This window comes from Dendrobates tinctorius, unplaced genomic scaffold, assembly GCF_039654945.1.
Source record: "Dendrobates tinctorius isolate UK_male_01 unplaced genomic scaffold, ASM3965494v1 ptg000240l, whole genome shotgun sequence".
NCBI classification, from domain to species: domain Eukaryota; kingdom Metazoa; phylum Chordata; class Amphibia; order Anura; family Dendrobatidae; genus Dendrobates; species Dendrobates tinctorius.
The window spans coordinates 8,380,450-8,403,196 of NW_027361907.1; the positions used below are offsets into that span (position 1 = coordinate 8,380,450).

At 45.7% G+C, this 22,747-nt stretch overlaps 1 protein-coding gene across 2 annotated transcripts in view; it reads right to left on the minus strand.

Annotated features, from left to right (window-relative positions):
• Positions 1-22,747, minus strand: part of TUBGCP3 (tubulin gamma complex component 3) — a 193,108-nt gene that overhangs the window by 8,598 nt on the left and 161,763 nt on the right. For both annotated transcript variants that reach the window (XM_073556846.1, XM_073556845.1), the window contains exon 21: positions 9,271-9,387. In XM_073556846.1, coding sequence (XP_073412947.1) covers positions 9,271-9,387 — 117 coding nt within the window. The remainder of the gene's footprint in view (positions 1-9,270; positions 9,388-22,747) is intronic.

Below are 22,747 nucleotides of genomic sequence, written 5' to 3' on the forward strand. Positions count from 1 at the left end.
AATATGTGCATATTTATGACTTTAATGAGCGGTACCACGTGACCGCTGAGGCAGGAAGAGCACAGCAGCGCCGAGAACATGGAACAAGCAGCAGGGGGCTGCGCTGCAGAGATGAGCCAGGATTGGGTGAGAATCTACGGGGGGGTGGGGTGTGCATATTCACCTGTCCCCATTCCAGACCGGCAACGCTGATGAGCAGCGGGCAGCAGGAGGTGAGTATACAGTTTTTTTTTTTGTTTTGTTTTTTGCAACGGAGGCTGCGGCAGCAGCATGATGGGGCCACTCACTGTGCAGCATTATCTGGGGCCACTCACTGTGCAGCATTATCTGGGGCCACTCACTGTGCAGCATTATCTGGGGCCACTCACTGTGCAGCATTATCTGGGGCCACTCACTGTGCAGCATTATCTGGGGCCACAACACACTGTGCAGCATTATCTGGGGCCACAACACACTGTGCAGCATTATCTTGGGCCACAACACACTGTGCAGCATTATCTTGGGCCACAACACACTGTGCAGCATTATCTTGGGCCACAACACACTGTGCAGCATTATCTTGGGCCACAACACACTGTGCAGCATTATCTTTGGCCACAACACACTGTATCTGGGGCCACAACACACTGTGCCGCATTATCTGGGGCCACAACACACTGTGCCGCATTATCTGGGGCCACAACACACTGTGCCGCATTATCTGGGGCCACAACACACTGTGCCGCATTATCTGGGGCCACAACACACTGTGCCGCATTATCTGGGGCCACAACACACTGTGCCGCATTATCTGGGGCCACAACACACTGTGCCGCATTATCTGGGGCCACAACACACTGTGCCGCATTATCTGGGGCCACAACACACTGTGCCGCATTATCTGGGGCCACAACACACTGTGCCGCATTATCTGGGGCCACAACACACTGTGCCGCATTATCTGGGGCCACAACACACTGTGCCGCATTATCTGGGGCCACAACACACTGTGCCGCATTATCTGGGGCCACAACACACTGTGCCGCATTATCTGGGGCCACAACACACTGTGCCGCATTATCTGGGGCCACAACACACTGTGCAGCATTATCTGGGGCCACAACACACTGTGCAGCATTATCTGGGGCCACAACACACTGTGCAGCATTATCTGGGGCCACAACACACTGTGCAGCATTATCTGGGGCCACTCACTGTGCAACAAACTGGGGCTACTCACCGTGCACCCTAGGCTTATACGCGAGTCAATAAGTTTTCCCAGTTTTTTGTGACAAAATTGGTGGGGTGGGGGGGAGTCAGCTTATACACGAGTATATACGGTACCTTTCTTTTTATAATCACAAGATGAAATAAATACTAACAAACTCTAAAGCTAAAAAAAACTGTAGTAACTACTAAATTATAAACATAGCTGCATATGTGTAAATCTGTGTAAATGGATGTTGTACTTAGAAGGGGTGTTCATATCGTCAGGGTACCATCTCAATAGTAGGCAGGGTGGATAAAAATCAATGTTTTTTTTTGTTTTTTTTAAATCGGATTTTTTTGATTTAAATCGGATTTTTTTGATTTAAATCGGATTTTTTTGATTTAAATCGGATTTTTTTGATTTAAATCGGATTTTTTTGATTTAAATCGGATTTTTTTTATTTAAATCGGATTTTTTTCAATAAACTGCTTTTTGAGGAAAATATTTTACCATCCAAGGGTTCTTCCATCATGAGATAAAGCTGAGTTGTTTAACTCAGTAGAATAAAGGCTGTATATGTGTAACATTCACAATGCCATGCTCTTCCAGAGGTTTCTGTAGGATTAGTGGGCAGTTTCTCTCCTATATTATCACAGACGCTCGCTTTACTTACGCAGTTCTCAAAACTGAATTTGACTCCGCAGAGGTCCCAGCCTCTTCTTCATGGCAAAAATGTTACAACATGAACAGAGTTGAGAAAAAGACCTTAATCCTATTGTTCTACAAACCTATGAATACAGAATCAACCCCTTCAGTGCCAAGTCCAAGAAGTTAGACAATATGTTTCTGATTGCTTGGAGTGGAATAGATCTGCACAACACAAGAAGAATGTGAATCTAAGTGTGAGGAGGAGGCAGGGCAAGCAGACAAGAAAATGAAAGTGAAACTTTGAGCACAATACTGCAGCATAGCCACAGACAGACAAGTCTGGATCTGTTTGTGTGTACGATCTGAGGTTTATTACATTCTTTCCTTATAATGGCAGCAGGCCGTAAAAGAGACCCAGTTTGAGAATATTTTAATGAAGCTCCTTCGCCTATCGGTAAGGCAGGCATGCGTGCAAAATGCAAACGATGCAACAAAGAGATGCAAGGCCTGGTGGCGCGAATGAGGCAACATCATGAGAAGTGCGGTGATGAAGATGACCAAAGAAACACTTCTGAACAGGCAGGATCTTCAGGTTGGTAAACATTTTTATTGAATCCTATTTCTAAAGACTGAACGGTCATGTGTGAGAAAAATTATATTTCTTGTTATTACTGCATGTTACTGTCATTTGGTACAGTTATGAAGAAAAACAAATATTCCTTTTGGGGCAGGGGCAGTGATGTGTTGTGTACAATAAGCAGAAATTGTATAAACAAAATAACAGCATTGACTTTTTTGTTTAGGGGAATTCATGGATTCTGGAAACTATCCACCTCCAAGATCACCATCATCCTGTTCTACAGTTTCAGAGTTATCCATCCAGGATAGTGCTTCATTAGCAGCAGCAGCATCATCATCAGACACCCACAGCCACATATCACCATCACCCAAAAGGAAGAAAAAACCTTTACCTCCTGGAACCACCATAGATAGGTTTGTGATAAGAACTAGCAGATTAGAAAAAGAGTTGATTGATGAAAAAATTGCCCAGTTTATTTATGCAACGAACTCTTCTTTCCGTCTGACTGAGAACCCACATTTCATTAATATGGTTCAGTCACTGAGACCAGGATACAGTCCACCCAGCAGAGCTGATGTTGCAGGGAAACTGCTGGATCAAGTGTATGACAGAGAAATGGAGCAATGTGCAACAGCTCTGGAGGGTAAAATTGTTAACCTAAGTATTGATGGGTGGAGTAATGTCTACAATGATCCTATTGTATGTGCTTGTATAACAACAGAAGAAGGTAAAGTCTTCCTTGCACAAACAACTGATACGTCAGGAAATGCACACACAGCAGAATACTTACAAGAAGTGGCAGTAAAAGCTATAACGACATGTGAACAAAAATTCAAATGTCTAGTACGCAGTTTGGTCACTGACAATGCTGCAAACGTATCCAAGATGAGAAGAGATTTAGAAGAGCAGGGAGGGGAATACAAAGCTGCTAATAACATATGGTTGCAGTGCTCATTTGCTGCACCTCTTAGCCAAAGACTTAAGTGTTCCAGAAATAAAGGCTAATGTTGTTGAAATTGCTAAATACTTCCGTAATAATCATTTTGCTGCAGCAGCTCTGAAAAGGATGGGTGGAACCAAGCTAACGCTCCCACAAGATGTTAGATGGAACTCTGTGGTGGACTGTTTTGAGCAGTATATCAAAAACTGGCCTATTCTGATGACACTTTGTGAAGAAAATCGAGATAAAATAGATGGCACTGTCACGGCCAAAATCCTCAACATTGGGCTTAAGAGAAATGTTGAATATATGCTGAGCTTCCTGAAACCCATCTCTCAAGCTTTAAACAAAATACAGAAAAATAGCTGTTTTATTGCGGATGCTGTTGAAATTTGGAAGGAACTGAGTGAACACTTAAAAACAGAACTACACATGGACAGAATTAAATTACAAGCAGTAAACAAACGAATGGGACAAGCACTGACTCTAGCTCATTTTTTGGCAAATATTGTCAATATCCAATATCAGGGTCAAAACCTAAGTGCTGAGGAAGAGGAGTTAGCTATGACATGGGTATCCAGCAATCATCCATCTTTAATGCCAACTATAATAAACTTCAGAGCTAAGGGGGAACCATTCAAGAAATATATGTTTGCTGAAGATATTTTAAGGAAGGTCACACCAGTAAACTGGTGGAAGTCACTTAAGCACTTGGATTTAGAGACTGTTCAAGTAATGATTTCACTTTTAACAGCAGTAGCTTCTTCTGCAGGCGTTGAAAGAATATTCTCTTCCTTTGGACTCATTCATTCTAAATTGAGAAATCGGTTGGGACCCAATAAAGCAGGAAAGTTTGTTTTTCTTTTCCAGATTATGAATAGGAACAAAGAAGAAGATGATGATGAAGATGACGACAAGTGAGCTACAGAGGACAGCAGGGACAGTAGTATTTAAGTTTTTCATGTGTCGGCTGGGCTGACAGTCTAAGTTTCTTAAAATATATATATATTTTGTTTAGCCAAATTAGTAAACAAACATGGATGTTTGTTTAAGCAAATAACTTATGCTGTAATGTTGTTATTGTTTCAGTTGAATAAATCTATTTAAATTGTTATTAAGGTCAGGATTATTTTTCTCCTTCCTAAGTACAACAGAACAGTGGTGTCCAAATATGAATGATTAACCCATTAAACTGGGGAGAAAAAAGTAATATAAAAAGTGATTCTAAAAATCTTCATCTACTTGCATGTTAAAGTAGCAAGAACTAGTTTAGGTAGAAACTTTGATTTAAATCACTGATTTAAATCAAGCCTTACTGACTAGTGATTTAAATCGTGATTTAAATCGTGATTTAAATCAGTTAGATTTAAATCAAATCCACCCTGATAGTAGGTGTAAAAACATTAATATTAGTAAAATACCTCCAATTATGTAATGTAGTGTAGTTTGTAAGATTCGCTATGTCGAATACCCCATGTGCAAACATTGCAGGACTTTAGGTATTTATGGTTACGACCACTGACAGATAACGAATTGTCACTATATGACTGGTTGTAACCATGGATACCTAAGCTACTGCAATGTCCTGCACATGGGTAAGCGACATAGGTAATTAGAGGAACGATGCTACATTTCTAATTGGAGGTATTTGCGAATATTATTATCTAATATATAAAGCTGCATGTGTGTGTGCATGTTTGTATGTATGTATGTATGTGTGCATGTTCGGGATTGGCATCTGCACCATCGCAGCTACAGCCACAAAATTTTGCACAGTCACACGTCTGGACCCCGAGAGCATCATAGGCTATGTTGTGAGGCGAAATTTTAACCCCGTGCGTTCCAATTCACCAAACAATTTTGCCCCCATCTACATAATTGGGAAAAAGTGAAAGGAAAAGTGTTGGAGGCAAATTGACAGCTGCCAGATGTGAACAAGGGGGTCTTAAAGAATGAGAGCGATGGCGCCAAAGAGTATATACCGCACAGTTGCTAAGGTGGGGCCCTGACATGGGATACTCACCACACACGGGGATATGAACGCACACACAAAATGCGCCACACACTACCACGTGCTTCAACACATATACCACCCTCAGCACACATTTCACCACACATACACTAACCTCGCCACATAAAAGTCGTAACACAAAAGTCGCCACTCAAAACTCACCACGCTGTCCCAAAGCTGTTTAAAAAATGAAAAATTAGCTGTGATTGGTTGCTATCAGCAACAGTTTTCTTTGTAGACAGTTGTGGTAACTGAGGCCTATTATTCTTATCATTTCTATGGTGTTATCGTCCTTCTGTAAAGCTGGAAATAACACTATTTATTACCGTGCCGACACAGACCACACTCTGACACAGACTGCAGGGGGAGCCCAGTATCACACAGGATAGGATTAGATACACGGCTCAGCAGTCAGTATCACACAGGATAGGATTAGATACACAGCTCAGCAGTTAATATCACACAGGAGAGGATTAGACACACGGCTCAGCAGTCAGTATCACATAGGATAGGATTAGATACACAGCTCAGCAGTCAATATCACACAGGAGAGGATTAGACACACGGCTCAGCAGTCAGTATCACATAGGATAGGATTAGATACACGGCTCAGGAGTCAGTATCACACAGGAAAAGATTAGATACACGGTTGAGCAGTCAGTAACACAATAGGATTAGGTATTTGGCTCAGCAGTATCACACAGGATAGGGTGAGATACACGGCTCAGCAGACGGTATCACACAGGATAGGATTAGATATATGGCTGAGCAGTCAGTAACACATGATAGGATTAGATACACAGCTCAGCAGACATTATCACACAGGATAGGGTTAGATACACAGCTCAGAAACAGGATGTGCCAAAGGAGAGGACATTTTCATTCCAAGAATTCCACTCATTCCATCTGATTTGTTTTTTGATTTTAAACACCTCCAGTTTCCAGTTCAACTGCTATTTGCAATGTCCATTAACAATGCTCAGGGACAGTCCTTGAAAGTAGTAGGGATCGATTTGCAATCTCCATGCTTTTCTCATGGTCAACTTTACGTGATCTGTTCAAGAGTTGGAACTGCCAAAAATCTGTTCATCTTTGCACCGAAAGGAAAAACCAAAAATGTTGTTTATCAAAAGGCTCTTGAATAAATTGAAAATAAAATACTAACAATACTTGTGTAATCGTTTAGTTAATTTGTGTTGCAAATCTGTAGTGTTGAATATATGATGTGAAATGTTTTTATGTGCAATATAATAATTATAATTTGTTATAACTAACCACAGTTGGTTACTATGCCCAGGCAACGCTGGGCTCTTCAGCTAGTACCTACTAAATATGGTGATAGGATCTTGGAGGTGGGAATACTTCTTTAACCCCTTTCCGACATTGGGCGTAATAGTATGCCGATGTCTGCCTCCCTTTAATGTGGGCTCCCAGTGGTCGGCGCTCATAGCAAGTGAGTAATTAAGCTACATATAGGCGAACAGATCATCGTCTATATGTAACGGGGCCGATCAGGTTATAGCAGCTTCTAGTCTCATGGAGACTAATAAAGCATGCCAAAAGTTAAAAAAAAAAATGTTTTTAAAAATATAAAAGTTCAAATCGCCCCCTTTTTGCCCCATTCAAAATAAAATATAAAATAATAAAAAAAAAAAAAATAAATAAAAAAAAACACATTTGGTATCGCCGCATTCAAAATCACCTGATCTATCAATAAAAAAAAAAGGATTAACCTGATTGCTAAATGGCGTGGCAAAAAAAAAAAAAAAATCAAAAACGCCAGAATTAGGTTTTTTTGGCCACCGCAACATTGCATTAAAATGCAATAACGAGCAATCAAAATATCGTATCTGCACCAAAATAGTATAATTAAAAACGTCAGCTCGGCATGCACAAAATACGCCCTCACCCAACCAGAGATCATGAAAAATGGAGACGTTACGGGTATCGGAAAATGGCCCAATTTAATTTTTTTTTTTTTTTTTTTAAACAAAATTTGGAACTTTTTTTCACCACTGAGATAAAAAAAAAAAAAAAAGAACCTAGACATGTTTGGTGTCTATGAACTCGTAATGACCTGGAGTATCACAATAACAGGTCAGTTTTAGCTTTTAGTGAACCTAGTAAAAAAAAAAAAGCCAAAACAAAAAACAAAGGTGGGATTGCATTTTTTTTTTTTTGCAATTTCACGGCACTTGGAATTTTTTTCCCGTTTTCGAGTACAGGACATGCTAAAACCAATGGTGTTTTTCAAAACTACAACTTGTCCCGCAAAAAACAAGCCCTCACATGGCCATATTAACCTAAAAATAAAAAAAGCTATGGCTCTGGTAAGAATGGGAGTGAAAAATTAAAACACAAAAACTAAAATACCTCCAGGGGTTAAATTGCATAGAACAGACAACCATACACAATAAATTAGATGTTATCCATTGTAGATAAAGTAACCAAAAAGACATGTGCTAATTAGTGATGAGCGAACGTGTTATTCGAGCATGCTTGGGTGTTATCAGAGTGACTTCAGCGTGCGCAAATAATATGTTTCGGTCCCTATGGCTGCATGACTTGCTTAAACGGCTCCACACAGGGTGTTATACAACCAACTACCGTGCTCATCACATCTCGTGTCCCCATGCAACACAATCGGCTGGACTGGATTGTCATGGCAGCCAAGGGACTGCTGAATACAGGGCTTGACAGATGTTAACATTATACTATGCGGTATAAAACAAATAGTTAATATATTATCTCATTAAAATCAATCACCTTTCCCATTCTGCAAGGTAAATGGCAAAAACAAATCGATAAAATAACACCAGTATCACGTTTTCAGTCATTTCTCCTCACACAAAAAAAGGAATAAGAAAAAGTTGTATGTTGTATGTTCTGCTGTGATTGCAATCATTGCATACTTGTTTTTTTTATTCATAAGTATGTAAAAGATTAAAAAAAAATAAAATTACGGTATTTATTTTTTTCCTTTCTTTGCTTTCCCCTTCTGCTGCAAAGATTCTGGAGAGGCAACATGCTCAACAATCACCCTACTGAAACTAAGCAGCACGGCTCATAGCAAAAAGGGCACTTGCTACCCTTCATAATTACCTGCATCTACAATAAATGACTGCTACGAAGCTAATGTTCACGCAACCGAGTGCAAATCGGTAAGTGGTCAACGGTTAGACGGGACAGAATAGAAATAATATCTATAATAATAAATGCGCTAAGCAGCTTCCGGGTTGTAACAACTTCCGTCCAGTTGTAACTGGTGACATCACAGCACACCTCTTGCCATGTTAACCCTCAACACACCACACCTCCTCAACACACACACTCCTCTCACCTTTCACCATCTCCACTCACTCTTTCACTCCACATACGACCCTCTCACTCCGTCATCGCCGCTGCTCCACGATCCCCGGCATCTTCTTCCGCCAGCGCCATCCTGGATCCAGACGTTGTCCACGCCGGCGACATGTTCTTGCGGCGACGCCATCTTGGATCGGCGAAATCCCGCGATACTCAAGATGGCGTCGCCGCAAGAACATGTCGCCGGCGTGGACGACATCTGGATCCAGGATGGCGCCGGCGGAAGAAGATGCCGGGGATCGTGGAGCAGCGGCGATGACGGGGTGAGTATGAGAGACGGAGTGAGAGAAAGGGTCGTATGTGGAGTGAAAGAGTGAGTGGAGATGGTGAAAGGTGAGAGGTGTGTTGAGGAGGTGTGTATGTTGAGGGTTAACATGGCAAGAGGTGTGTCACTATCCTCCCGATAGGATCGGGGCTTAATCTAGTATTAATATAATACCGTTATCTAAACTGTCTGATAAAAGAATACAATGTACATGATCTTTTCATGGAATCCTTTTTGCAGTCAAATAATGTGCAGTCTTTCGTGTTCTTACCTGATAGAAATGAGTAAGAATACGCAATTGTGAACACATTTTTGGTATGGATTCCTGAAATTCCAAAACCCTTTTGTTTTCTTCGGCTTCTTCTTCAGCAGTAACTCCCCACTCACCCTACAAAAAGTATGGGACCAATTAATATCTTTTAGTCATATATTAACTATACAGACAGTATATGATAATGTAAAGGCAACAGAGCACATCAGGGGTGGAAATAATAATCACTCTCTGAATGAGATCCATGGGTACCACATTTTTAGCAAAGAGTCACCCATGATGCTTAGCAATTGACATGACATGCATTATATAATTGAGCTCACTGAGTGAGATACTGTATCATCATCCTAGCAGCTGCAGAAGGGGTTAGTAGACCCTTAATGTGAGCTACAGAACTAGATCTAGTCCTGCAGTTTTAATGTGCTTTAATTACATTAATGATGTCTAACAGGATTTAAATTGTCACTTATCAATGAATCAGTCAAGGGGATGAAGAAAAAAATATCTAAAACTGTTTTAAAATGGAGATCTCCTACTTTTCTTGCATTTTGAATGGGTCCCATGCGACTTGGATGGCCAAAGCCCATCCACAAAAATGCATGAAAGTAAAACAAGCCTAAGGCCTCTTTCACAATTCAGTCTTTTGACGTCAGTTGCAAACTGTCAAAGTGTGAAAGAGAGAGACAGAATTTTTTGGCCTTTTCCAGAATAGCTGTTAGGGTTAAATTGCATGAATGGGAAGATCTTCTGGTCATGTTCATTTTAACCCCTTCACCCCCAAGGGTGGTTTCCACGTTCATGACCGGGCCAATTTTTACAATTCTGACCACTGTCCCTTTATGAGGTAATAACTCTGGAACGCTTCAATGGATCCCGGTGATTCTGACATTGTTTTCTCGTGACATATTGTACTTCATGATAGTGGTAAAATTTCATTCAAATAACTTGCGTTTATTTGTGAAAAAAATGGAAATTTGGCGAAAATTTGGAAAATTTTGCAATTTTCCAACTTTGAATTTTTATGCCCTTAAATCACAGAGATACGGCACACAAAAAACCTGATAAGTAACATTTCCCACATGTTTACTTTACATCAGCACAATTTTGGAACCAAAATTTTTTTTGTTAGGAAGTTATAAGGGTTAAAAATTGACCAGCGATTTCTCATTTTTGCAACACCATTTTATTTTTACGGACCACATCACATTTGAAGCCACTTTGCGGGGTCTATGATAGAAAATAGCCAAAAGTGACACCATTCTAAAAACTGCATCCCTTAAGGTGCTTAAAACCACATTCAAGAAGTTTATTAACCCTTTAGGTGCATCACAGGAATTTTTTGAATATTTAAAAAAAAAAAAAATGAACATTAACTTTTTTTCACAAAAAAACATGGCTTTTTGCGAGTACGCACCGTAAAATCCTTTTCTCCGATACGCTCATTGGGGGACACAGAGACTGTGGGTGTGTGCTACTGCCGTCTGGAGGCTGACACTAAGTATACAAAAAACTAGTTAGCTCCTCCTCCGCCGCATACACCCTCGCCCCGATAGCGGGCGGAAACCAGTTTAGTGCAAAAGCAGTAGGAGAAGCTGAGAGCGAATTAGCCTTACCGCAGAAAATCATATGTCTGAAAAACGGACCACCCTACAATAAAGAATTACACTAATCAAAATAAACCAAAGCCAACTGGCTATCAGGGTGGGTGCTGTGTCCCCCAATAAGCGTCTCGGAGAAAAGGATTTTACGGTGAGTACTCACAAAAATCCATGCTTCTCCTTCGTCTCATTGGGGGACATAGACTGTGGGACGTCCTAAAGCAGTCCCTGGGTGGGAGCCACTCACCAATCCAAACCGCATGCCCACCTGTTTAAAGGTGTGCTACTGCTGCCTGGAGAATTTTCCTACCCAGGCTCGCATCTGACGAAGCCTGAGTATGCACATTGTAATGCTTAGAGAAGGTGTGCAGGCTTGACCAGGTTGCCGCCCTGCATACTTGCTCTGCCGAAGCCTGGTGCCGAAGCGCCCAAGAGGCGCCCACTGCCCGAGTAGAGTGCGCCCCTATTCCAGTTGGAATCGGCGTGCCTCTGATACGGTAAGCCTCTTGAATAGTTAGGCGAATCCATCTGGCTATGGTCGACCATGAGGCTGCGAGCCCCTTCCTGCGCCCTTCGGGGATCACAAACAACGAGTCTGTCTGGCGAAAAGGTGCTGTCCTTGACACGTACCTCCTGAGGGCCCTTACTAGGTCCAACGTGTGGAGCGCCTTCTCCACTCTGTGTACCGGAGATGGACAAAACGAAGGCAAAACAATGTTCTCATTAATATGGAAAGAGGACACAAACTTCGGCAGAAACGGCGGCGGTGGTCTAAGGACTACCTTATCCTTAAGAAAAAGTCAGAAACGGAGCTCTACAGGATAGGGCTGCCAATTCCGAGACCCGCCTAATGGAAGTTATGGTTACCAAAAACACGACCTTCTTGGAGAGGTATGACAATGCGACTTCCTGCAACGGCTCAAATGGAGCTTCCTGCAGGACACCCAGAACCAGATTAAGGTCCCAGGCGTCTATGGGCGCTCTAAAGGGGGGCACCAAATGAGAGACCCCCTGAATGAATGTCTTGACATGCATATTGGTAGCGATCTTTCGCTGGAAAAGAACAGACAAGGCCGATATCTGTCTCTTCAGGGAACTCGGGGCCAAACCTGCGTCTAAGCCTGACTGCAGAAACGCCAGGATGTTGGGAACCGAGAAGGACAAAGGCGCAAACCCGTGCTCTCGACACCAGAGAAAGAAAACCTTCCAAGTGTTATGATAAACCCTCGCCGAGGCCGGCTTCCGGGCGCTAACCATTGTAGCAACCACTTCACGCCCAAACCCCGCCTGGGTCAGAATCCGAGATTCAACGGCCATGCCATCAACGTCAAACACAGGGCCCCTAAGTTTGGGTGGTAGATCAGCCCCTGGGACAATAAGTCTGGCCGTACCGGTAGACGCCATGGCACGTCTGCGAGGAGCTGTACTAGATCCGCGTACCAAGCTCGACGGGGCCAATCTGGAGCCAGCAGAATTGCCGGGACCCTCTCTGTCTTGATCTTTCTGATGACCCTCGGGAGAAGTGGCAGAGGGGGAAACAGGTATGGGAGCCGAAACCGGCTCCATGGGAGGACCAACGCATCCACTGCGATTGCTCACGGGTCCTGGGACCGAGCGACAAACATGCCCACTTTGGCGTTCTCCCTGGAGGCCATCAGGTCAACGTCCGGACCCGCACTGGGGGTCCTGCTAGCCAGTGCTGAAAATGCTGCAACGCCAACCGCACCGCTCAAATCTCCAACAAGTTGATCGGAAGCCGAGCCTCCTGGGGCGACCACTGCCCCTGTGCCGTGTGATGGCGAAATACTGCTCCCCAACCGAGAAGACTCGCGTCGGTTGTGATCACCAACCATTGATCTGGAGGAAAGGGTTTCCCCCTGAAGGAAAGAGGAGTCGCGCGTCCACCATTGAAGTGCTCGTCGGACCTGAAAGGACAACCTGCACTGATGATCTAGGGAGAACGGACTCCTGTCCCACGCTGCCAAGAGAGCGTGCTGCAGGGGACGAAGATGAAGATGAAATTGAGCAAACGGAATTGCTTCTATTGCCGCTACCATCCTCCCTAGAACCCTCATCCCAAATCGAATCGTGTGAGGGCCTGGTTGCTGAAGACTCCGAACTCCCTGCCGGAGCGCCCGAGCCTTGTCTTGAGGGAGAATTACCAACCCTCGGGAAGTGTCGAAAATCATCCCTAGGAATGGAATCCTCTGAGCCGGGATAAGAGATGACTTTTTCCCCATTGACCAACCATCCTAGGCGAGATAGGGTATCCAGCGTGATGCTGACATTCTCCTTGCATGCTTGAAAGGACGGCCCCTTTACTAAGAGGTCATCTAAGTACGGAAAAAATCACAATGCCCGGATAATGAAGAATGGCCATGACGACCGCCATTACCTTCGTGAATACCCTGGGAGCCGTGGCTAACCCGAACGGCAGAGCCACAAATTGAAAATGCTGGCCATTGATTGCAAACCGAAGGAACTTCTGATGCGGGGGTTAAAATAGGGATGTGCAGGTAGGCATCCTGGACATCGATTGAGGCCAAATATTCTCCCTGCTCCATGGCCGATATCACTGACCGGAGGGATTCCATCCGAAAGTGCCTGACTCTGATGAACCTGTTTAGGAGCTTTAGGTCCAGAACCGGTCTTACTGTTCCGTCCTTCTTGGGGACCGCGAACAGGTTGGAATAAAATCCTTGAGCCTTTTCGCCCTCTGGTACCGGGACAATGACCCCGTTGCACTGAAGAATTCTGATGGCTCCTACCAACGCCTCTGCCCGGGATTCCAATTTGGGAAGCCGGGAAAGAAAAAATCGTCTTGGAGAATGTCCGATAAACTATTTTGTACCCAGATGACACTAATTCCGCCACCCATGCGTCGTGTGCCACCTTGACCCAGACGTGGCGGAACCTGAGCAGACGACCATCTACTCTGCTGTCTTCGGGTACCTGATGCCTCAAGTCTTTTTGCTGAGGGCCTCTGGGACCTGGCCCCCATTGACCTGGGTGGTCGACCCCGCATCCTCCCCAGCGGGTTGGCTTTATACGTGACCTGAAGCTCTCTGTCTTGGTTGTAGCGAGCTGGGGCAGTAGAACTGGCCGCTGTTGCCCATCCGAGGGTGCGAAATGCTCGAAAGCGCGCCTGCGGTTGACGAAAGGCAGTCTACTCTTCTGCTGTGGGAGAAAGCTGCTCTTTCACCCTGTGGCATCCGAAATGAGTTTGTCTAATTTCTCTCCAAATAATCGGTTACCCTGAAATGGCAGGGACGTTAACGATTTCTTAGAAATTGAATCAGCCCGCCATAGCCTTAGCCACAAGGCTCTCCTAATGGCAATAGCGTTTGCCGCCGCTAGTGCCGCGCAATTAGCCGCATCCAAGGATGCATTAGATAGTCACCCGCCATCGCGATCTGATTTGCTATCTCAGATACCTCTATCGGCAAGTCTCTATCTTGCAGGACTCTATTCAAAGACTCTGACCATGACATCATGGCCTTGGCCACCCATGTTGCCGCGAATGAAGGCAAAAGCGCTGATCCCGATGCCTGAGCGGGCTAAACCTTCTATGAGCCGATCCGTGGGGTCCTTAATAGAAGGACCACTAGGCACTGACAACAACGATCTTGAGGCCAGGCGTGACACTGGGGGATCCACAATCAGAGATTTCGCCCATCTCTTACCGAGCTCTGGTGCAAACGGGTATCTACAAATATCTAAAGGGCTGTCACATTGTAGAAGGATCAACTTTATTCTCATTTGCACAAGGAAAGACTAGAAGCAATGGGATGAAACTGAATGGGAGGAGACACAGATTAGATATTAGAAAAAACTTTTTGACAGTTAGCGTGATCAATGAGTGGAACAAGCTGCCACGAGAAGTGGTGAGTTGTCCTTCAATGGAAGTCTTCAAACAGAGGCTGGACAGACATCTGACTGGAATGATTTAGCGAATCCTGCTTTGAGCAGGGGGGTTGGACCAGATGGCCCAGGAGGTCCCTTCCAACTCTACGATTCTATGATTCTCTCTCGTCTCTAGCGTTTTTTGTCCCGAAAAACGCTTGTCTGGACGTTCCCTGTGTCGTTGCACCATGTCCTCGAATTCTGGATGAGTGCTATTCACCCTATGTGGTCGCCTGGCCTTTTTAAAAGATATTTTATGCCCTGCGGTTAGGGAGACATCCTCCTCAATACCTAGAGTCTGATTGACAGCCTCAACGAGACTGTCTACCGTCTCCCGACACCCCGGGGTATCCAGGTCCAAGGATTCCTGCATGTCCTCATCCGAACTCTGCTCGCTCCCAGACAATGGTGACGGTGAGCGAGACGCCGCACTCACGGATGCCGAAGCACCGGAGGGGCCCGGAGACACCATATGGGATCTCTCCCTGTACGTCTGCTTAGAGAGAGTGCGGCCCCTGCAGGCTGGCGGCTCTTGTGAGGTGGATGAACCCTCCCAAACAGGCGAGCCGTCATCTCTACCCCTATCCGGGGCCTGAAGGGTCTCAATCGCCTTCGTAAGCGAAACCATAGACCGAGAAAGTGATAACGCCCATTCCGGGGGGTCTGAACCCCTGGGCTCCGTTGGAGGGGAGGGCTCCTGGGCGCGTTCGGAACTACAGGCTTCACATAACTTAACAGTCTGCGCTCGCGTGAACACAAACCCACAGGAAACGCATGCGGTATAAAGGAACGTGTGCTTTTTCCCTTTCCCAGACATACTGCAGAAAAAGGCCAATTTTCTCTCGCTCTCTTTTTCCCTCTTTTTTTTTTTTCTTTAAGGCATAAGGGGGAATGAGGAGAAGGAGGATAACTTGCCCTAGTGTGGCTCCGGGACGGGGTCGCACTTACCCGGCTCCTGCTGTCTCCCCGCGCTCCTGATACTGCTGTTCCTTCCTCTCTGCGTAGGCTGCGATGCTCTCCTGATCGCGGCCTACCCTGTTCTGAAGCCGGGGCCTCGATTTAATCCAGTGCCCGCCCCGGACCTGGGGGCGGCGCCGGATCTGACGTCACGCCGGGGGGCGGGCCTTCCCCCCGCCGCCTAGGCCGAAGCCGCTGGCTAAATTTGACACTGCCCGCCCGAGCATGGGCGCGCTATCCTGGCGCTCCCCCGGTACCGCCCTGAGGCGCCCTCCTTCCCCAGCTGGGGAATCTCCTTGGCAAAACCATTATGCCCCGCGCGGGGCCTCCACGCACCCTGGCTACAGGTATGGAAGGGATGAAGGAGGGAGGGAGGAAGGAGAGAGAAAGCGGGGAGGAGAGAGGAAGGAGGGAGATGGCTGCTGATCACAGCCCTATGGTAACTCTGCTGCTCCAGCACCTGAGTTGCTGGGGCATACGGATTGTGCTGACCTGCTTCTCTTCCCTAAGCCGGCGCTAGCCTGGAGCCACTCGCTGCCCAGGGGCCCTCCCAGCCCAACCATACCTCCTTGAGGCCATGAGGTAATCCATCTTCGGACGGTGCAGGCACCCTAGCTCCGTCCGCCTTGTCTGGGCGAGGAGAGGGACCGTCCGCCGCCATGCAGCACCGCCGTCATGCGTTGGTGGAGCAATGGGGGCGCACAGACTAGTCTTGTGCCTCTGTGCAAGCCCATGGTTTCACTACCTAGGGGTGGACAGGGCTAAGACTGGCATAATGTCCCACGTCGCGGGAGAGGAAACGTGGCGGGACACTCGCACGTGGTCGCCCGTTGCTGGTTTGGGGAAATCGGATCCTTTCAATAGGATGCGTTGCCCGTCATATCTTCTCAAAAAAGAAAAATAGATGTCTGGGGAAAAGTCCCAGAGATGTCCCTCGGTGCGGGAAAGGATACGCGGAGGCGATACTCGCGCGTGCTCGCCCGTTGATGTTTTGGGGAGATCGGACCCTTTCAATAGGGTCCGTCGCCCCTGTCTCCTCTTCATAGCGAGAAAATATATATATATAAAAAAAAAAATATATATATAGTCTGAAGAGACCCAGACTGCGTGTGCCTCCATCAGACACTAAGCAAAAACTGGTTTCCGCCCGCTATCGGGGCGAGGGTGTATGCGGCGGAGGAGGAGCTAACCTGTTTTTTGTATACTTAGTGTCAGCCTCCAGACGGCAGTAGCACACACCCACAGTCTGTGTCCCCCAATGAGATGAAGGAGAAAATACTTCAGGCTCAATTTTTTTTTACTTTACCAAGGGTAACAGGAGAAATTGCACTGCAAAAGTTATTGGGCAATTTGTCCTGAGTACGCCGATTCCTGATATGTGAGGGGAACCACTGTTTCGGCGCATGGCAGAGCTCAGAAGGGAAGGAGCGCCGTTTGACTTTTTCAATGCAAAATTGGCTGGAATTCAGATCGGACACCATGTCGCGATTGGAAAACCCCTGATGTACCAAAACAGTGGAAACCCCCCACAAATGACCCCATTTTGGAAACTAGACCCCCCAAGGAACTTATCTAGATGTGTGGTGAGAGCTTTGAACCCCAAGGGCTTCATAGAAGTTTATAACATACAGCCGTACAATTAAAAAATCATATTTTTTCCACAAAAATGATCTTTTCACCCTCAATTCTTATTTTTCCAAGGTTAACAGGACCCTAAAAGTTATTGTGCAATTTGTCCTGAGTACGCTGATACCCCACATGTGGGGGTAAACCACTATTTGTGCGCATGGCAGAGCTCGGAAGGGAAGCAGCGCCATTTGACGTTTTTGGCTGGAATTGAGATCTGACCAATGGCGGATCTTAATAGGGGCGGATGGGGCGGTCGCCCCGGGCCCAAGGTTTTTTGGGGGCCCAGGGGCAGGGGCGGGCTGGGCCGGGTGGCAGAGAGGCAAATGCCCCCCGGACCGCTCCCCCAGCACCTGTACAGGGCCGGCCGTGCCCTGTGCTGTGACGCCGCCGGCAGCAGACAGCCGCCCGCGTCACATTCTATGAGGGGACGGGAGCTGTGCACGGCCGTCACCTTGACGGCTGCTCAGCTCCAGCTGTACTTCCGGGTCAGATGTCGGGCGTGCGGGATGACGTCATCGTGCACGCGCCGACATGTCCCGGAGGATGCTGAAAGCAGAGGCGCTGCTGGGGAGCGAGCCGGCTGTGAGGTAAGTATGGGGAACTTTTTTTTATTTATAAAATGAATTAAACGGGGGAGGGGGTGACTGGGGGCTGTACACAATGAAGGGGGGGTGACTGGGGGCTGTATATGATGAAGGGGGGGTGACTGGGGGCTGTATATGATGAAGGGGGGGTGACTGGGGGCTGTATATGATGAAGGGGGGGTGACTGGGGGCTGTATATGATGACGGGGGGGGTGACTGGGGGCTGTATATGATGACGGGGGGGGGTGACTGGGGGCTGTATATGATGACGGGGGGGTGACTGGGGGCTGTATATGATGATGACGGGGGGGTGACTGGGGGCTGTATATGATGATGACGGGGGGGTGACTGGGGGCTGTATATGATGATGACGGGGGGGTGACTGGGGGCTGTATATGATGATGACGGGGGGGTGACTGGGGGCTGTATATGATGATGGGGGGGTGACTGGGGGCTGTATATGATGACGGGGGGGTGACTGGGGGCTGTATATGATGAAGGGGGGTGACTGGGGGCTGTATATGAAGACGGGGGGGTGACTGGGGGCTGTATATGATGACGGGGGGGTGACTGGGGGCTGTATATGATGAAGGGGGGTGACTGGGGTTGTACAGGATGAAGGGGGTGAGTGGGGGCTTCACAGGATGAAGGGGGGATGAGTGGGGCTTCACATGATGAAGGGGGGATGAGTGGGGGCTTCACATGATGAAGGGGGGATGAGTGGGGGCTTCACATGATGAAGGGGGGTGAGTGGGGCTGCACATGATGAAGGGGGGGTGAGTGGGGCTGCATATGATGAAGGGGGGTGAGTGGGGCTGCACATGATGAAGTGGGGGATAAGTGGGGCTGCACATGATGAAGTGGGGGATAAGGGGGACTGCACATGATGAATTAAGGGGTAAGTGGGACTGCACATGATGAATTAAGGGGTAAGTGGGACTGCACATGATGAATTGGGGGTAAGGGGAACTGCACATGATGAATTAAGGGGTAAGTGGGACTGAACATGATGAATTGGGGGTAAGAGGGACTGCACATGATGAATTGGGGGTAAGGGGGACTGCACATGATGAATTGGGGGTAAGGGGGACTGCACATGATGTGGGGGTAAAATTAACTGCACATGATGATGGGGGAGTGGGGCTGCACATGAAGTTGGGGGGAAGGGGACTGCACATGATAAAATGGAAGGGGGGATAAGGGGCTGCAAATGATGAAGCGGCACTGCAGATGAAGTGAGTGGGTGATAGGGGACTGCAATGGATGAAGTAAGGGGACTTCAAATTAAAGTGGGGACATTAAAGTGGATCCCCTATGGCCAGGATCACGTTGGGCGATTTTGTGCGTATTGGCCGTAGGCCTACAGCTTATGTGCAACGTCTTTTTAGGCCATGTCCACACGTGGTGGAATGGTGGCGGGTTTTCCGTATGGACCCGCAGCAAACCAAGTGCTGCGGTCCGTACGGCTGTCAATTCCCGCACGGGTACCGCAGCGCTCAGGTGGGAAGGGGGGTACAGGGGCCCAGGTTTTATGAACAGCCCCGGGCCCATAGTCCACTTAATCCGCCACTGGATCTGACACCATGTCGCGTTTGGAAAGCTTCTGATGTACCAAAACAGTGGGAAACCCCCCCCCCCCCACAAATGACACCATTTTGGAAACTAGACCCCCCCAAGGAACTTATCTAGATGTGTGGTGAGCACTTTGACCGCTCCAGTGCTTCACAGAAGTTTATAACGCCCGGGCGTGAAAATAAAAAATTCGTATTTTTTCCACAAACATGATCTTTTAGTCACCAATTTTTTTATTTTTCCAAGGGTACCAGGAGCAATTGGAACCCAAAAGTTGTCCAATTTGTCCTGAGTACGCTGATACCCCATATGTGGGAGAAAACTACTGTATGGGCACATGTCAGGGCTCGGAAGGGAAGTAGTGACGTTTTGGAATGCAGACTTTGATGGAATGGTCTGGGGGTGTCATGTTGCCTTTGGAGAGCCCTTAATGTACCTAAACAGTGGAAACCACCCACAAATGATCCCATTTTGGAAACTAGACCCCTAAGGAAAGTGATAGTGTTCACCCTCCCTGGGTTCAGCGTCCCTTCTCCGCCATCACCATGTGGCTACATCAGTTATATCATGTCAACAGCAGCAAACATACTGTACTACAAACAGATGAGTCTTGCAGCTGGCTGCAGAGGTGACGTGAGCTCACATTATGATGCCATCGCTGCAGCCGGTGAGGGTGAGGCCAGGTTCACATTTGTAAGTCTGCAGATGTATAGAGTATGGGTCAGAAGTTAGTAATACATTTTAATGCAATGTTAGGAAAAATCATCCTTTTTTTTACTTAAGTAAAATGGTTTAAAAAAAAAAAAAAGGCAAATGTCCACAAAATTCAAGTGAGGTATGGGAAACTACATAGGGACACATGTACCGCCACAATGCATGGTCCAGTCCGACCTAAAAGGCTAATCGTTCCCTCCTGAAACCAATTATTGATCAACTGGGCCAAATATTCAGAAAACAACTTTACACATTTACATAAGCATTTGTGATTTTTTAAAACATTAAAAAAAAAAAATTTTTTAAGCCATCAACAGTGCTGCTGTGACCCACTCTTGATGCAAACACTAGACTATTCCACAGATTTAGGCTATAATTACATGTTGCGTATCAAAGATGACCCCAGGGGAGAGGGGAAGCAGATTCTAGCACTGCCACAAATTGTCAAGGAAACGCAACTCCGCTGCTTCCAATCGTCAGGACAATTACCCAATTGTCTAGCGAGTGACAGACGACGTGGCTGCTTCCAGTACTAGGCCGGTTATTTAGGAACTCCCAGTGAGTGTATGGTATATACAACTCTGATTCCGATATATATGTATACCCCGGTATGGCCACTGGCAACTCCACAACAACAAAAAGAACCTCCATCTGCCACCACTATTCGTTTATACACGCTGATTGGACATCCTTTACCAATAGCATGGCTTCAGGGACGCGGTTTACAGAGCAAGAGGCACAGAGCTATTAAATTTTATATATTTCATACGGAAAGCTAAGCAGTGTTTATAAAAATATGCAAAGATTATCCAAAATTGGAACTAAACAATACGGTATATAAAATTACATAAAATATAAAAGGGAAAACAAAAGAAAATTACTAAACCAGATGTCACAGAAATGGCTCAGAGCTTAGCAGAGGGAGGTACTCCTTAGGAAAACAGACAGAACCCAGAGCAAGCTGTACCTTCCAGGAATGACAAATGACCAAACAAAAATTCTGCTTTTTATTAGATCAAGGTTACGCCCACATACCTCCCACTGGTGAGCTTATGTGGGGCTGGTTGTGGGATATGCTATGTCTGTTAGAATTTTATGAGATCGCCAACTTACAGGATATTTTCGCCCCTGGAGGTTCAAGGCCATAGAGATTGTCGTCATGTTTATTATTGCGATTTTACCTTTATATAGAAATGAAACATATCCTGGATTGCATCATCCTTTGGACCATTATTAAATTAGAGGGGTTATTTCCGAACATGTACAAGACTGAATGATATTCCATGTTCCTTGTTTATTTGTTAATAGGTTAACTACTTATGTAACAATATAAGGGTTTGTATAATCTACATGGTATAAATGATGTAATGTGCACAACTTATTGTCCTTTTGCAAATGTTCCGTAGGTCACACATATGTCATTTTGGATGTATATGAGAGTGCACATTTTATTTTATGTTTAATAATATATATGAGTGTGCACATTCCATTTTGTGTATTAATAATATATACAAATATGCACATTCTATTTTGTTGCTAATAATCGAACTTAAAAAAAAAAAAAGAAAAGAAAATTAGAGGGCTTAAAACAGGGTTCCCCAACAGCTCATGTTTTAAGGATTTCCTTTGTATTGCACAGGAGAAGCAATTATCACCTGAGCAATCCTAAGGAAATCCAGAAAACATGATCTGTTGGACTGGAGTTGGGGAACCCTGGCTTAAAATAGCCTTACGGTGATGTAAGTTTATGCTTTATATTCGTCCCTTTGCTATCACGCTGAAAATATATCTCCCTTAAATATCGGAACAATGCAAACCCCAACATTAATCAATGATCACTGGCTTCAAAATGTCTGAAAACCTTGCTATGATCAGAGGAACATTTCCCTCGCCTCTGCGAAAACAGATCCTAATCTTAGTGTCTGGCTCTCATATGCAGCAGACCCTGCTGTGATTACCTGGCTACTGCAGGGGGTCCCTACTGCAATGGAAAGAGATGTGTCAGTTCCTTCCCACTTATCCAGTTATATTTAGTTTTTCTCTTCCCCTTCCCCAGCTATAATTAATCCCATATATTAAATGTGAGGGTGATATGTCGGGAGGGTGATATGACTGTAGAAGTCTTATGGATTTTTAATTTTTCTCTATTACATTGTGCTTTTTGTAACTTTTTGGTGGGTTTGAAGCTTTTAACGCAAATTAAAAGTTGCTTTTTACAGTAACAGCAATAGGTATGAGATTTCAGAAATCTAATGCATATGCTTGTCTTTTTGCCGTCTGAATTGGAAAACTACTGCGTTTTTTAAATCTGCAGCATGTCATGTTTTTTCACCACAGAAAGCAATGGGCAAGTGCAAAAACCATGTGATTTTGCTACGTTTTTGGTAAATACAACTAACTGTATTAAACATGTATTGTAGACAAATGACACATAAGGCTAGTTTCACACTTGCTTTTTTTTGCAGCGCGTTTTTCCCGCAAAAAAACGCATACATAAGCATACAACTGCTGCGTTTTTTT